The 15649-nt window shown below is 42.7% G+C and overlaps 1 protein-coding gene across 1 annotated transcript in view; it reads left to right on the top strand.

The window, feature by feature from the left end:
• Positions 1–15649, top strand: part of LOC130130447 (uncharacterized) — a 41481-nt gene that overhangs the window by 20676 nt on the left and 5156 nt on the right. The window contains exons 16-23 of the mRNA XM_056300156.1: positions 2211–2328; positions 5027–5065; positions 5711–5851; positions 6739–6863; positions 8001–8036; positions 8381–8756; positions 9162–9395; positions 12009–14540. Of these exons, the coding sequence (XP_056156131.1) occupies positions 2211–2328; positions 5027–5065; positions 5711–5851; positions 6739–6863; positions 8001–8036; positions 8381–8756; positions 9162–9395; positions 12009–14540 (3601 nt within the window). The remainder of the gene's footprint in view (positions 1–2210; positions 2329–5026; positions 5066–5710; positions 5852–6738; positions 6864–8000; positions 8037–8380; positions 8757–9161; positions 9396–12008; positions 14541–15649) is intronic.

The following is a 15649-nucleotide window of genomic DNA, read 5'->3' as shown; positions in this document are numbered from 1 at the left end:
CTAGCTTGCGTTGGAGCAGGCTACATTAGTACTATCAGATTCACACCTCATCTTCGATCATCTCTGTGACACTACCTAGATCTTAAAGGATTCTGTAGTTTGGGTGCGAATGTGAATATAGATTGATGTCAACATCACTTTTGCAGTTGACAATTTCAATGTTCTTGCTGACTGTTGTACGTAAACAGATACACTAGGCTTACAGTTCGGCATTCCTGTTCATTTTACCCATCAGCGCAATATTCTAAACAATGTGTCGCACAAGCTGCAGTTTTGTTGTTACTATGAAATTTTGTTTTTGCTTTTCTCACTCTTAATTTCATTATTGACTATCACTTTCAGATGTTCAACTTAACATTCTCATGTTATGTGCCCAATATGAGCAACCCACTGAATCAAATTTCCTTTAACTTGCAAATTTGCATTTCATTCTTGAGACTGATAATTATCCACGGCTGCCAATGCTGGGGTTTTTAGGAGCTAAAGCAAATGTAACCTGACAATGTTGTTTTTCCCTTTATGATACAGGCCCCAGATCTACATTCCAAACCCCACCCTTATTTCTTTTTGTAGTCCACCCATGTTTCCATGTCTTTTATTTGCCATAATTATGAAAGATATTGGCTGCAGTAGTGTGAAGTGCTGAACTTTTCCCCCCCTAACCACCATCTTGTTTATTCTTTTTTTCTGTAGGCAGTAACCAATTGCAATCCACCCCCCAAAATTGTCATGATAACTGGTTTACCAGTGGATGGATATACGCATGAAGACATAACTGTGTTGGCCTGGCCCTATCTTAATAAGACTGTTTACACCTATTTCTACTGTGTGGTGCCCTTGACTTTCCAGAGAAGGGTAAGAAAGACGAGATTACATTTTTAAACTTTTATTTTTACATACCAAGGTTTGTATTAGTCTGGGTTTCGAACTCTTCTGATATCTAATTTTCCTTGGTAGTAACGGGTCTTACAGTCGCCGCGTAGAAACAGCAGTTTTCTTCAGTAATGTGGTAGTCTGTGCTAGAAATGTCGAACGACATTTTTCTCCCTCCACAAATCCATGAGCCTTGCGATCAAATCTTGGGTCCAGTGATTAGTCAAACAACATTTGTTGGAAAACAACAAAGCTTGTTTGTATTCACACATCAACTCCAAGCATCTGAGTAGCTGCCTGGATCCATCTCGCGTCACTCACTCACTACGTTTCAAAAGCAGCTGAAAGCAATTTGGTCGGCAATAAGGCGGCGACTGCAATAGTTACCCAGTCTGAATCTGCCTTAAGAAAAACGACCAATATTTCTATTTGTGGAAGTTGGCAACCCTAGATGTAGGATGCTAGCAGAGCTGTTAGGCACTTAGTCTTGATAGTTTGATTTTCCTCTGAAAACAGTTGTGTCCAAATTTGGGATCATTAAAATTCAAATTTGGGATCCTTAAAAGGGTTATATGCTATTCCCTAATTAAATGAGAAATTATTTGGAATATGAGATTAGAGAATCTATTTAAGAACGAGAGAATACAACACAAACAACTTTATTAATCAACTTTATCAATCAAGGTTTACAAGATGGTTGTGAGACCAGCTACGTTATATGGTTTGGAGACAGTGGCAATGATGAAAAGACAGGAGGTGGAGCTGGAGGTGGCAGAGTTGAAGATGCTAAGGTTTTCACTGGGAGTGATGAAGACGGACAGGATTAGGAATGATTATATTAGAGGGACCGCTCAGTTTGGACGGTTTGGAGATAAAGCGAGAGAGGCAAGATTGAGATGGTTTGGACATGTGTGGAGGAGAGATGCTGGGTATATTGGGAGAAGGATGCTGAATATGGATCTGCCAGGGAAGAGGAAAAGAGGAAGGTCAAAGAGGAGGTTTATGGATGTGAGGAAGGACATACAGGTGGCTGGTGTGACAGAGGAAGATGCAGAGGACAGAAAGAAATGGAAATGGATGATCCGCTGTGGCGACCCCTAACGGGAGCAGCCAAAAGTAGTAGTAGTAGATTCATTGCATTGGTATAGGGGGCAAGAAATAATGTTTCAATCACTTTTAATCCATTACTTTTCAACTCTTTTTTTCTCCTCCCTTTCTCTTTTCATTCTCTTTCTCAACTCCTGTTTGTGTTTTCCTCTGCTTCATATACTCCTCTTCATTTCCTCTCCTCTCTTTCCCTCCCCTTTCTTCCTAAAGGCCTTTGTGTATTTCCCCAGTTGGTTGAAATGTGAAGAATTTGTCACAGCCCACGTTAAGAAGCCATTTTCCGTCAAGGGCTGTGAGCTCACCTTACACATTGTTGTTGAGGCTGGTATGTGGGTTAATACTGATGAGGTATGTAAACACACACACACACACACACACAAATATCTGTATGGTTAAGCATCTGTATATACACTCAACAAAAATATAAATGCAGCACTTTGTTATTTCCCCCATTTTTCATAGGTTGCCATAAAAATTCTATTGAAAACTGAATATGAAGGTGCTGATTAAACTGCATTAACACTTAACAGGTGTTTCGTTAGGATAAGGAAAGTACAAAGATACTGTACAAAGATAAGATGGGTAGTTTGTGTTGTGCAGCTTTTTGCCAGAGATACCATAAGTTATACAATGTGCCCTTGCCATGTTCGCTGCAGGAATGACCACTAGTGGGGTTTTTCTGTTGGTACTTTGCATCACACCAAGTCAAACCATGCCGTGTTGATTTGCATTTCCATTACCAGTTTAAACATGCCGAGTTGTGCCGAGCTGCGCCCGAGATGGACCATCTCCGGAGTTGGGCCAAAAGGTTGCAGATCCACCTCCAAGCGGGCTGCAATGACATCAGATGGGCATCTTCAAGCTGATAGCCCTGTTGTAATGGAAATGCAAATTCCAGCCTTGCTGAGATGATGCGCCGAGTCAAAAAAAAAAAGCCACTTTATTTTGTCATTGTACAGTTACAATGAAATTTGTTCTCTGCATTTAACTCATCATATTATATAGGAGCAGTGAGCAGCTGCAGCACCCGGGGACCAAATCCAGTTCTTCTTTCCATTGCCTTGGTCAGGGGCACAGACAGGAGTATGAACCTTAACATACATGTCTTTTCGATGGTGGGAGGAAACCCACACAGATAGGGGGAGAAAATGCAAACTCCACATAGAAGGGACCTGGGATGGCCTGGAGTTCGAACCCAGGGCCTTGTTGCTGTGAGGCAACAGTGCTAACCACTGGGCCACCGTGCCACCCCCAAAACAGAGTCAAGCCAAGCCAAGCCAGCACATGTGTATGGAAAAGTGGCTTAGAGCTGTTGCCAGAATGATGAATGTTCATTGCTCCACCATAAGCCGCCTCTAATGTCACTTCAGAGCTTTTGGCAGTTTGTCCAACTGCCAACCACGTGTGACCACCCCAGCCCAGGACCGCTACATCTGGCTAATACACCTGCATAATTGCAAAAAGACCGGTAACACTAACCACACATGAAACAGTTGGTTGCACAGCCAAAGAATTGAATTTGCAAACCCTCAGAAATTGCCTCAGGTAAGCTCATCTGCATATTTGGTGTCCTTACCGCGGCATTGATCTGAGTGCAGTTTAGCATCGTATCTGACATGCCTGGGCAAGAGTTGGACACTGGCACATTGGAGACAAGTGCTCTTCACAGGTGAATCCCGGTTTCAGCTGTACCGGGGAGATGGCAGGCAGCATTTATGGCATCGTGTGGGTGAGTGATTTGCTAATGTCAGCGTTGTAAACAAAGTGGCCCATGGTGGTGGTGGTCTTATGGTATGGTTTGGTATAGCTTATGGACAACAAACATAAGTGCATATTATCATTGGCAATTTGAATGCACAGAGATACTGTGATGAGATCCTGAGGCCCGTTGTCATGCTATTTATCCACCTGCATAACATCGTGTTTCAGCAAGACAGCGTATGGCCCCATGTTTCCTGGCTCGCTACACAATTTTTGGCAGCTTAAAATGCCCCAGTTCTTCCATGGCCTGCATACTCACTAGACATGTCACCCATTGAGCATCTTTGGGATGCTCTGGAATGGCACATACATGAGTGTACTCCGGTTCTTACCATGATCCAAGAACTTGGCAGAGCTGTTGTAAAGGAGTGGAACACCACTCCGCAGGTCCAAATTGACATTTTGATCAACTCTATAGTATATGAGAAGGAGGTGTGCTGCGCTGTGCCAGGCACACCAGATACTAATGTGTGAATTCTGTTCCATGACAGTACTTTGTTTTTTGTTTGTTTTGTTTTTATTCATCTCCCCCCCCCCATTTTCTTATCCCCAATTGCCAATTGTACCCGTCCAATTACCCCATCCTTCCGAGCCGTCCCGGTCACTGCTCCCTCCCCTCTGCCGAGCCGGGGAGGTCTGCAGACTACCACATGCCTCCTCTGATGCATGCCAGCCGCTTCTTTTCACTTTACAGTGAGGACTTTCGTCAGGGGGATGTAGCGCGTGGGAGGATCACGCTATTACCCCCCGAACAGGCGCCAACCGACCAGAGGAGGCGCTAGTGCAGCGACCAGGACACATACCCACATCCAGCTTCCCACCTGCAGACACAGACAATTGTGTTTGTAGGGATGCCCCACCAAGCCGCAGGTAACACGGGGATTCGAACCAGCGATCCCCGTGTTGGTAGGCAACGGAATAGACCGCTACACTACCCGGGCGCCCCGACCATACCTTGTTTTGAAGGAATTTGTTGTCCACAGAGCCAAATCTGTATCCCAAAAGCTAATGAAATTAATAGATGTGTCTAATGCATCTGTTTGAGTTGCATCTATTTAAGTTGACTGATTTTCATTTGTTAAATTTCAATCAAATTCTAATCAGTGAAATCTTTGACGTCTTTTGAGTGCTGCATTTATATTTTGGTTAAATGTGTGTGATATATTTTTTTGTGCAGAACATATTTCTTAATGTAAGCTAGGTATGCTCAGTGCTGAGAAACGCATGCAATTTCAAATGTATTCTTGAATCTATCTGTAGTAATATTTGACCCATCTGTTTGCAGGAACACTTGTACAGTGACATGTTGAAATGGCACAAAATGGTATGTTTGAGCTTATTCTCTGGGTCACAACCCCCCATGAGGACATTTTACATTCCTGTGATTCATCAAGTCATTGATGTCTTATTCATTCATCCAAACTTTTTAATGTACACCAGCTTTGAACATGGGAAATAAAGACATTTTTTACAACACACTCAAAAGGGGGCTTTTGGTGAACTCCTATCTTCCTGTTAACCATTTTCTCCACTTCTTAAACCTTTTTGTACAGTAATCTTAATGTTTCCTAGTCCATTGCTAGGATCTGCCTGAGTTTGCCTAGGCTTCCTCTGCAAGTCACTTATGTTGAGTTTTGAAATCTAATCATTGAGTATTAACCCTATGGCCCTAACAGCAACTGTAAGCCAACAGCAACTGTATTGTACTGTATTGTTTATAAGGGGTGGGGATACCTGCAGTCAGTTTAGACTGAAGAGGTCCCTTAGTTGAGTGATGAGATGTATCTGTCATTAAACATTCTATCCAGATGAACTGATTCAACCTTCTTTGATTTTCTTACCAGGATTATTGAGCATGCATCAAGACACCACAACAGTAATGTTGCATTTGGAAGCTTGGCCTTTGCTAGCAACTAATTTACAATCTGTGTGTTGTCCTCCTTTTTTTTCCCATTCTGTCTTCTTTTAGGATGTGATTAAGCCATGGACACTCTCAGAAAAGTTGCTCATCGTGTCACTGAAATGGAGTAGTGTGGACATTGTTGCTACGCTCATGGAGTTTGTATCTAATGTCACACCCCTCTTCTACTGCCTGCCATTGGCCAACAGGGTACGCAAACATAGAATTCAAACTATTGCATGTTAAGGCTGACTGTTTTTGCCATAATCTAGAGAAATTTGAAATTGCTGTTTACGTGTTGAAAACTGGTTGAAAATTTCTGCCCATGTTGGTGTTTTCAGGTCGTTTTTGAAAAGTTCAGCATCCACATTGGATTGCCAAAACAGTAAAAATAAATGCTTAAATACCATACAGGTATTTTTTTCAGGTTATAACCCATTTACAACAAATGGCAATACATTTACTACAAATTACCCAATTACTACAATAGCTTTACCTGAGATCACATGAGAATCTTACGTCATTGTTTTCAAAAAGCTCAATTTTTGCTGTCTTCACTACAACACAAGACCAGTGTCTTCAAATTAATCCACTTTGGAGAGCCCTTTCAAAAAGACATGTCTTTGTTGGTTGAAAATGCTGGCTTAGTGTGGATGGAAGGCCAAAACAGAAAAATTTGGGTTTTCAAATGTATCTGTTAAAGTGGACATCTCTCATCTGTGGGCATCTCTGGCCAGATTAAATTACAGGTGTGTGTGTGTGTGTGTCTGTCTGTCTGTCTACACAAATGCACTCTGCAGTTTAGTTTGTAACTCTCAGTCAGTTGCAACTGCTGGTTAATTAGTCTACTTAACAACTAGTTACTTTGACAGGTAACTAGGTTTTATAATGCAAAAATCCCTTTTACACACTTCTACATTCATACACAAATCATTCTAGTCTGTTTCTCAATTTTATTCATTGGTAAATCTGATTTCTCTTTTTTACCCCTTTTTCCCCCCTCTTCCTTTTCTGTCTTTTTTGTTCCATTTCCTTCTTTTTTATTCGTTGTCTCTTTGTGTCTTCGATAACTCTCTGTGTCTGTCGCTGTACACCAGGTATGCTTTGAGTTGCCCAGTCGTGATGCTGTGCAGCAAACAGTGATGGCATACCAATGCCAGCCAAATGTCAGAGGCCAGTGCCTCACCACAAAACAGTGTACCTTTTTCAAACTGAAACAAAGGTATGGGTGTGGGTTTTCTTGCTTCCTGCTGGATTTTTATAGTTTACTTGTGTGTGTGTTGGTTGTTTGTTTTTTTTTTTTAATGTGTGTTTTGTGTATGAGCTTTTTTTTTTCTAAGCTGTGTCTTTTGTTATGTGCTTCTTCGGGGGCTTTTACATTAAATACATGATTTTAATTTAAATTAGGAAAAAAGAGCATCTATTTCAGCGTTTTAAAATGGAAAGCTTTATTGATGATTTTCTTTTCCTTCTCACTCATGCACAGACAAATACACAAAACCACGCACACACACACCCTTCACTCAATTGTCGCTTTTCCATTGGACAAATTAACACATCTGTGCATCTGCCCAAGTTGTTGGAGGAGTGAGTGTGACACATACAGAGGTCAGGAGGTAGCTGGACTGCAGTTAAAACAAATAGGTTAACTAAGTAACAAAATGGCAGTTGCTGTGGATGAAGAGACAGCTTGAAAATCCTCCTCCTTTAAATCTGCAGTGTGGCAATATTTTGCTTTCCTTGTAAAAAGAGACATTAATGAGAAGTCAGCCTGATTTAACAGTGCTCTTACCGGGTTTTTTTATGTTTAAGTTCCAGTTGTCTCTACAGTTAAATTAATTGATTAATTTAGAAAACAAACAGCTGATTTTCTGTTTAATTCAAGACTCGGCGTGGAGCATAAAGAATCATAAATCAAAGGGAATCCTTCCCTCAAAATTGAAATTCAAATGGAATAATACAATATGCAGGTCATCACACCCCAAGACACAAAACGAATCTGAACTCCCCCAAATCCTCTAAACTGGAGGAGTACATGCACCCACATTTAACCTTGCCCATCTACTAAACTAGATTACTGCAGGGGATTTCTCATTAACCTAGGGTACTTACAGCAAAGTAAGCCAACAATGCACGACTCTCGTCTTCTCCTTTTTTTTTTGTCTTTGAAAACATGGCACATTTTGTGCACTTTCTCTACAGTAAAAGAGGAACATGACAAGTTGCACCTTTGACTATGTATTTTTTGTATGGTTTAGTATATTATGGATGGATGGACAGATATCTTAAATGGTTGCTCATGCAGTTTTTACAGCATAAAATGGATATCAGCAGACTTTTTTTTTCCTTCTCCCACCAGGCCTGGATTTATGGATGCGGTCATAGATTTTGAAGCGTGAGTTTAACACACAATCATGGCTATTATGCCTGCATAGTTTTTACTATACAGCCATAATATATAGCATGATATCAGTACTCTCACATTGTACTTTTTACAATGATCTGCACCAATAATTACGATAAATGAGTAACAGAATGTCATTAACGTTATAAGGATTATAATTTTGCAGTCCCATTCCTTTTGTGTATCTTGACGTATCAGTTGACTTTTTTTTCTTAATTGCACAACTGCATTTGAGAAAGAATTTAAGAAATTTGACATTTGTCCTAAGTTACTCAATAATGTCCTCTGAGCACGTGACTGCCTATTCGTAATTCTTGCATGTCCTGTTATTACAGTGTAAGAAATTATAGGAGACGTTTGCAACGACTAAAAAGTAAGGGTCCATTCCTGCCGGAGTCTCACCCCTTAATGGTTGAGATGACTGCCCAGCCCTCAGCCTTCATGAAACAAATTCAGCCTGATCCAACCCTCCGATTGGTCAAAGAGGGGTCAAAAGACTCAACACCTGCATCTGGGTCAGCCATAGGTTTGAAGTCTCCCTCTGTCAATGTCAGCAAAGGAAACGCTGTCGTTGCCACTTCCAGCACTGAACCAGCACAGCCTGAGCAGAGGGCAGAAGAGCAGATTCCTGTGAGTAAGGAGATGTTTAAGGTTTTGGCAGAGACAGTCCGCCAGCTCAGATTGGCCAAACAGAGCCAGACCCACAGCCAGGTGAGTGAGGTGAGGGCTGGCTTTACAGCTCTAATGCTTTATTTTGAATTAAATGCAGGGACCAAGATTTTTATGGTCTTTCTTTTTTCTTTTTTTTTGTGAGAACCATTTATTTTTGCATGTCTTGTTTTGCATGGTACGACAAACTAACCATATCAAAAACGATGTTAAAACGTGGACATTTCTGCTATTTTTGTGTTTTGTTTTTCTCAGAATGTTTGGTCAAAGTGGGAATGAAACCCCTAACCCTTGCAGCGTCTTAGTGCCATAGTTAGTTGTGTGTGGTCTGATAATGTGTAGAAATGGCATCTGTAAAGTAAATTATAAAATGATCGTTGAAGCTGTAAATTATATACTATGGCATAATTTAGCTTCTTGATTTCTTCAACCCTCCGTTCTTCCCAGAGCCCTGGAGCGAGGGACCAACAAGGGAAGCACTCAGCCATAAAGAAGGGCGGTGACTCCTCTGAACAGAGCAAATGCAACCATGCCCCATCTGTAGAGAACAAGTATCCTGGCCAGACCTCCTCAGCAAGAGTCGGATCTTCCAGATCCTCTCCTGGTTCCCACAGTAGCAGGAAGGATACCAGCCCTGCTCCTGCCAAGAGATCTAGGATGGAGGAGAACAAGAAGAGAGAGGTACAGTTGCTTTGGATAAAAGCATCTGCCAAAGGACTAAATGTAAATGTGGTAGTGTGGAATTTGGGAGAAAACAGAGATGGACAACTTCTCTCTGACCACCACCTTGTGTGTGTCATTTATTTCCTTATGTACACTACCCTGCCCTACCATATGACGTTGCGTCACAATGGCCACACCCTGAACCCTTAAAGTGAGCACGTCAACTTCATACAAACAAGTTATGGTGATTTATGTCCATAAGTCCACTGCAATAGATGCATAATCTGTAAATTTAAAAGATGTAAAGATGTAAAAAAAAGATTTAAAAGATATAAAGCATACGATGATTTAAAAGGTGCATAATCTGTAAATTTAAGGAGACTTGGTGGAATGAGGAAGTACAGCTAAATATACAGAGGAAGAGGTGGGCGAAGAAGAAGTGGGATAGAGAGATGAAGAAAGTAGACAGGAATACAAGGGGATGCAGAAAAGAGAGAGGTGGCAAAGGAAAAGGCGTATGGTGAGTTGTATGAGAGGTTAGACACTGAGGAAGGAGAAAGGGACTTGTACTAATTGACTAGACAGTGGGACCGAGTTGGGAAGGATGTGCCGCATGAAAGGACGATTAAGGATAGAGATGGAAATGTGCTGAAAGGTGAGGAGAGTGTGCTGAGAAGGTGGAAGGAGTACTTTGAGGAGCTGATGAATGAAGAAAATGAGAGAGAGAGAAGGTTGGATGATGTGGGGGTAGTGAATCAAGAAGTGCAGTGGATTAGCAAGGAGGAAGTGAGGGCAGCCATGAAGAGGATGAAGAGTGTAAAGGCAGTTAGTCCAGGTGACATACCTGTGTGGAGGAATGGAGATGTTTAGGAGAGATGGCATGGCACTGGAGTTTTTAACTAGATTGTTTAACACAATCTTGGAAAGTGAGAGTATGCCTGAGGAGTAGAGAAGAAGTATACTGTTACCGATTTTCAAGAATAAGGGCAATGTGCAGAACTGTATCAACTATAGAGGTATAAAGTTGGTCAGCCACAGCATGATGATATGGGAAAGAGTAATAGAAGCTAGGGTAAGAGGAGAGGTGATGATTAGCGAGCAGCAGTATGGTTTCATGCCATGAAAGAGTACCACAGATGCGATGTTTGCTTTGAGAAGTATAGAGAAGGCCAGAAGGAGTTGCGTTGTGTCTTTGTAGATTTAGAGAAAACATGACAGGATGCCGAGAGAGGAGGTGTGGTATTGTATGAGAAAGTCGGGTGTTGCAGGGAAGTATGTAGGAATGGTGCAGGATATGTATGAGGGAAGTGTGACAATGGTGAGATGTGCAGTTGGAATGACAGATGGGTTCAAGGTGGAGGTGGGATTACATCAAGGGTCAGCTCTGAGCCCTTTCTTGTTTGCAATGGTGATGGACAGGTTGACAGACAAGATCAGGCAGGAGTCTCCGTGGACTATGGTGTTTGCGGATGACATTGTGATCTGTAGCAAGAGTAGGGTGCAGGTGGAGGAGAGCCTGGAGAGGTGGAGGTATGCACTGGAGAGAAGTGGAATGAAAGTCAGTAGGAGCAAGACAGAATACATATGCGTGAATGAGAGGGAGGACAGTGGAATGGTAAGGATGCAAGGAGTAGAGGTGACGAAGGTGTATGAGTTTAAATACTTGGGGTCAACTGTCCAAAGTAATGGGGAGTGCAGAAGTGAGATGGAAGAAGAGAGTGCAGGCAGGGTGGAGTGGGTCAAGAAGAGTGTCAGGAGTGATTTGCGACACAAGGGTACCAGCAAGAGTTAAAGGGAAGGTTTACAAGATGGTTGTGAGACTAGCTATGTTATATGGTTTGGAGACAGTGGCACTGACGAAAGAACAGGAGTCAGATCTGGAGGTGGCAGAGTTGAAGATGCTAAGATTTTCATTGGGAGTGACAAAGGAGGACAGGATTAGGAACAAGTATATTAGACAGACCGCTCAGTTTGGACGGTTTGGAGACAAAGCAAGAGAGGCAAGATTGAGATGGCTTGGACATGTGTGGAGGAGAGATGCTAGGTACTATATTGGGAGAAGGATGCTGAATATAGAGCTGCCATGGACAAGGAAATGAGGAAGGCCAAAGAGGTGGTTTATGGATGTGGTGAGGGAGGACATGCACGTGGCTGATGTGACAGAGGAGGACGCAGAGGACAGGAAGAAATAGAAATGGATGATCCGCTGTGGTGACCCCTAACAGGAGCAGCCAAAAGTAGTAGTAGATAAGCTGTAAATTTAAAAGATTTAAAAGAAGCTGTAAAAAAAGCCGGATGTGGGTATGTGTCCTGGTTGTTGCATTAGCGCCTCCTCTGGTTGGTCGGGGCGCGTGTTCGGGGGGGAGGGAGAACTGGGAGGAATAGTGTGATCCTCCCATGCGTTACGTCCTTCTGGCGAAACTCCTCACTGTCAGGTGTAAAGAAGCAGCTGGCGACTCCACATGTATCGGCGGAGACATGTGGTAGTCTGCAGCACTCCCTGAATCGACAGAAGGGGTGGAGCAATGACTGGGCTCGGAATAGTGGGGTAATTGGCCGGATACAATTGGGGAGAAAAAGAGGGGAAAAAAATCCCCAAAAAAACAAAAAACTGCTTTGTCATCCAAACAGTCCTCAAAACAGAAGAGTACAGACAGAAGCTCCAGTTCTTCATCCAGCAGCAAACAGAGTGTAAAGGAGTCTGCCAAGGCCTCAAACACCTCCACTTCAAAAAGCAGCTCAGTTTCACACCCCTTGTCTCCATCATTCAGTCAGCTGGAAAAGTCCAAGAGCTTCTCTGTAACCACCCAATCCACTGCCATTCCCTCATCCTCCTCCACTTTATCCACCAGTAAGTCCTCCAACTCTTCTTCCCTATCTACTGAAATCCCATCCTCTCCTACTCATAAAAAACTACTGAAGAAGACAACCATTGATACCTGTGAATCTCCTACCAATGTATCATCGATCTTGCAGTCAACAGTGATATTTTGTGAGACGAGCTCTTCCATCATCACTACTGAAATGTCAAATATATGTCAGCCAGTTGCAGGTGACACAGGCAAAGTAAATCAACCCGCTGAGGATGTGTATGAAATGACAGACAAAAATTATGATAAACCTGCTGTTGAAGACCCCGTGTGTGGAGATGAAACATGTAAAGATTATGTCAAAATGTTGGACTTCGTTAGTATGCATTCTCCAAAGGACAAGGAAGGCAGAAGAACAAGAAAGATTAAAAGGGAAAATGAAAGCATAATAGCCTCAGCAGTATCCTCAGAAGATGCCAACAAAGCCACCAAAGATAATAAAGAAAACCAAGATGACCAGATCCTAAAGGACGTTCAGACTCTTAAAGTTAAGGATGGTAAACACCTAGCTGCCAGCCAAGATGGCGCCATAGCAGAGCAAGAAACTTTCCAGATATTGGATTCAGTTGATGGTGAAACCTCAACTAAGGATGATGGTGAGAATCTCTGCCCAGTTCATACCCAAGTCACTGAAGAACCTACTGGTCAGTTATTTGAAAAAGATGATAGGCAGATGGCAGAAGACAAAGAGGATAAAGTCATGTATCAAATAATTGATGATGTGGAAGATCAGCCAACTTCAGATCAATCAAGCCAAGATGAGAAGGAAAGCAGAACTAAGAAAGGGAAAAGGACTGTGACATCAGTAAACAAGCAGACCAAAAGGAGCAGCTCTATTGCTGTGACATTCAAAAACGAAGAAGAAAAACCGTTTAAGACTGAAAAAAGACCAGCAGGGAAGAACAACAGTGCCAGAGGAGCAGCTGGGAAAGGGGAAAATCTCGAAGAGTTGATGGAGGATGCTGATTATCAGATTGTGGATCCTGTAGAGGAAGAAGAGTATGTTGATAATGAGCCACCTGCCACAGGAATGTCTACCAGAAGACAGACGGACAGAACAACAAAGAAGGATACAAAAAATGAAAAGACAAAACCATCCAACAAGGAGGGGACACCATCAAGGAAGAGCCATACTCCTGTCAGAGATCCAGAGGAAGAAAACGGTGGAAAATCACTTAAGAGAGGCAAGACAACTAAAGTACACAACACACCAAAGAAGAGTTTAACCACTTCAGAAGTAACTGAAAACCTGGGTGAGCAGGGAGATGCCTATCAGATACTAGATTCTGTGGGTGATGAGCCAAACAGTGGAGATATTGCCACTTTAGAACCATCTGAGGGAAGAGAAGAGGACAGTGCTAGTATGGTAGAGGACAAATCGACTAAACTGGACAAACAAACAACGATTGAGACTCTTTCTGGCGTGTCTGGAAAAGAGGTTGGTGAGGAAGAGGAAGAGGTCACCTATGAAATACTGGATTCTGTGGCAGATGAACCATTAAAAGCTGGACCAATGTTCACAAGAGGGTCTGAAGGAAGAAAGGACAGAAAGAGAAGGCTCAAAATGCCTACAAAAAGCGACATGCTCCCTGAAGCATCTGAAAAAGAGGTAAGCAAAGAAGAGGAAGAACCCATGTATCAGATATTAGATGCTGTGGAGGAGGAGATGGTACATACTGACCCAACCTCAATAGAGGGTCCCAGCCGAGGACGGAGGAAAGGAACACAAAAGAGGGAGGCCAAAACAGAGGTCAAACTGACCAGGAAGACCCGCAGCAATGCCGCACTACTCGAAAATAACACAGAAGTTAAAACTAACAAAGAAGAGAAGACCATGGACACGGGAGATGCCGAAGTGACAATAGCAAGCGCCCCGGTGAATCTGGATGCGGTGACTGATGAAGGGAAAGATTATCTGGATGACACAGTTGAGGAGGAGGAGCTGAGGAAGAGGCAAGCTGCCATACAAGATAAACAGCAGTCCAAGGAGAGAGAGAGGGAGACGAGCAGAGGAGGGGAGGGAAGATGGAACAGGGGGAAGGCAAGAAATATGGAGGAGAAGGAGGTGTTGGTGACTTTGGATGACGTGGGGGCAGACGAGCCTGGAGATGGGGATGATGAGGAAGGAGTGGAGAGGAGCAGAAGACAGGACGCAGGAATTAGTGAGGGGGAGCTGCAGGCGCTGGTTACACTGGATGAGATTGTGGGAGAAGAGGAAAAGGTGGAGCCAAGCCCCCCGGAGGCCTACCTACCCAACCAGGAGAACGAGTCGGGAGGCACCATTAACCCTGAGGTGAGATGAAAATTTAAAAGGATGACAGTTCAACAAGTGCCACAGGGAAGTTTTACCACAGCTAGGGGCAGGATTATGTTGTATGTTTTTTTTTTCCTGCTTCTTTAGTTGACTGTTAATTATTTCTCCGTCATTCGTATCCCCTGCTTGGAAACTGTCTCCATTGCGTCTTTATGCATGCTCAGTAATCCAGGTAAGAACATTAAAGGAAGTTGAATCATTACATCCGGGCATGTTTATAGACGGATACGTTTCATATATGAAAATTGAAATTTCCCATGAAACCTTTGTCTATAAACATTGTATCCAGATAAACTGATTCAACTTTCTTTGATGTCTCCATTGCATTATGATCAACTTACTTATCAACAGTCACTCCAAATGGAGCAAAAGAATAAGCCAGTCCCACCAGGATTTCGTGCGCTTTTTTCGGGATTGTTGCGGCCTAAAATGCCTGATTTCACAGCAGCTTTTCTAACAAATTGCAGTGCATGTTACGATGTTTTTAACCTTTTTTTTTTCTAAATTCATTAAAAATCAAAGGCACCTCGTTCCAGTGAAAATAAACCGCACTGTTCCGAGTGTTATAAGTAACCTCACGAGAAAAGGCTCAGGGTTACAAATATTCTAACAAAATATGCTTTATTTGTAAATGAAGAAGTGCACCAAGGGGTATTCCACAAAGCAGCAAACGGGCTTAAACGTTAAAGTGCACAGAACCTTACCACTAACCATGCATATTGAATCTAACTCACGTTGATTCTTTCTGCGCTTATAGTAAATCTGGATGCAACAGCCTCTGTCATGGTGATTTGTCTTGTTTGTTGTCCACGCATTTCAGCCATTCCCCCAGGTGTGTTTTGCAGTAGAAAAGTGATTGTCAGTTGATGATTTTTGTTTGTGTTCCACCACAACATTGCATGTGGTGCAATACAGTTTACCCCTGCTTTCGTGCAGGACATCAGGGAACTGACTTGCACCATCTTTGGCAATAATTTTGGTTGGTAAATGTGAGACGCTTGTGGCGCACATGTCTGCATCTTCACAACCGGAAACAAGGAAGTGAGTTTGATGATGTGACATAGGCTCAGTGGTTTACGCGGGGGATT

Source organism: Lampris incognitus, chromosome 20 (assembly GCF_029633865.1).
Source record: "Lampris incognitus isolate fLamInc1 chromosome 20, fLamInc1.hap2, whole genome shotgun sequence".
NCBI classification, from domain to species: Eukaryota; Metazoa; Chordata; class Actinopteri; order Lampriformes; family Lampridae; genus Lampris; species Lampris incognitus.
Note: the sequence above shows the minus strand (reverse complement) of the source record. Positions and strands in the feature narration are given on the sequence as shown.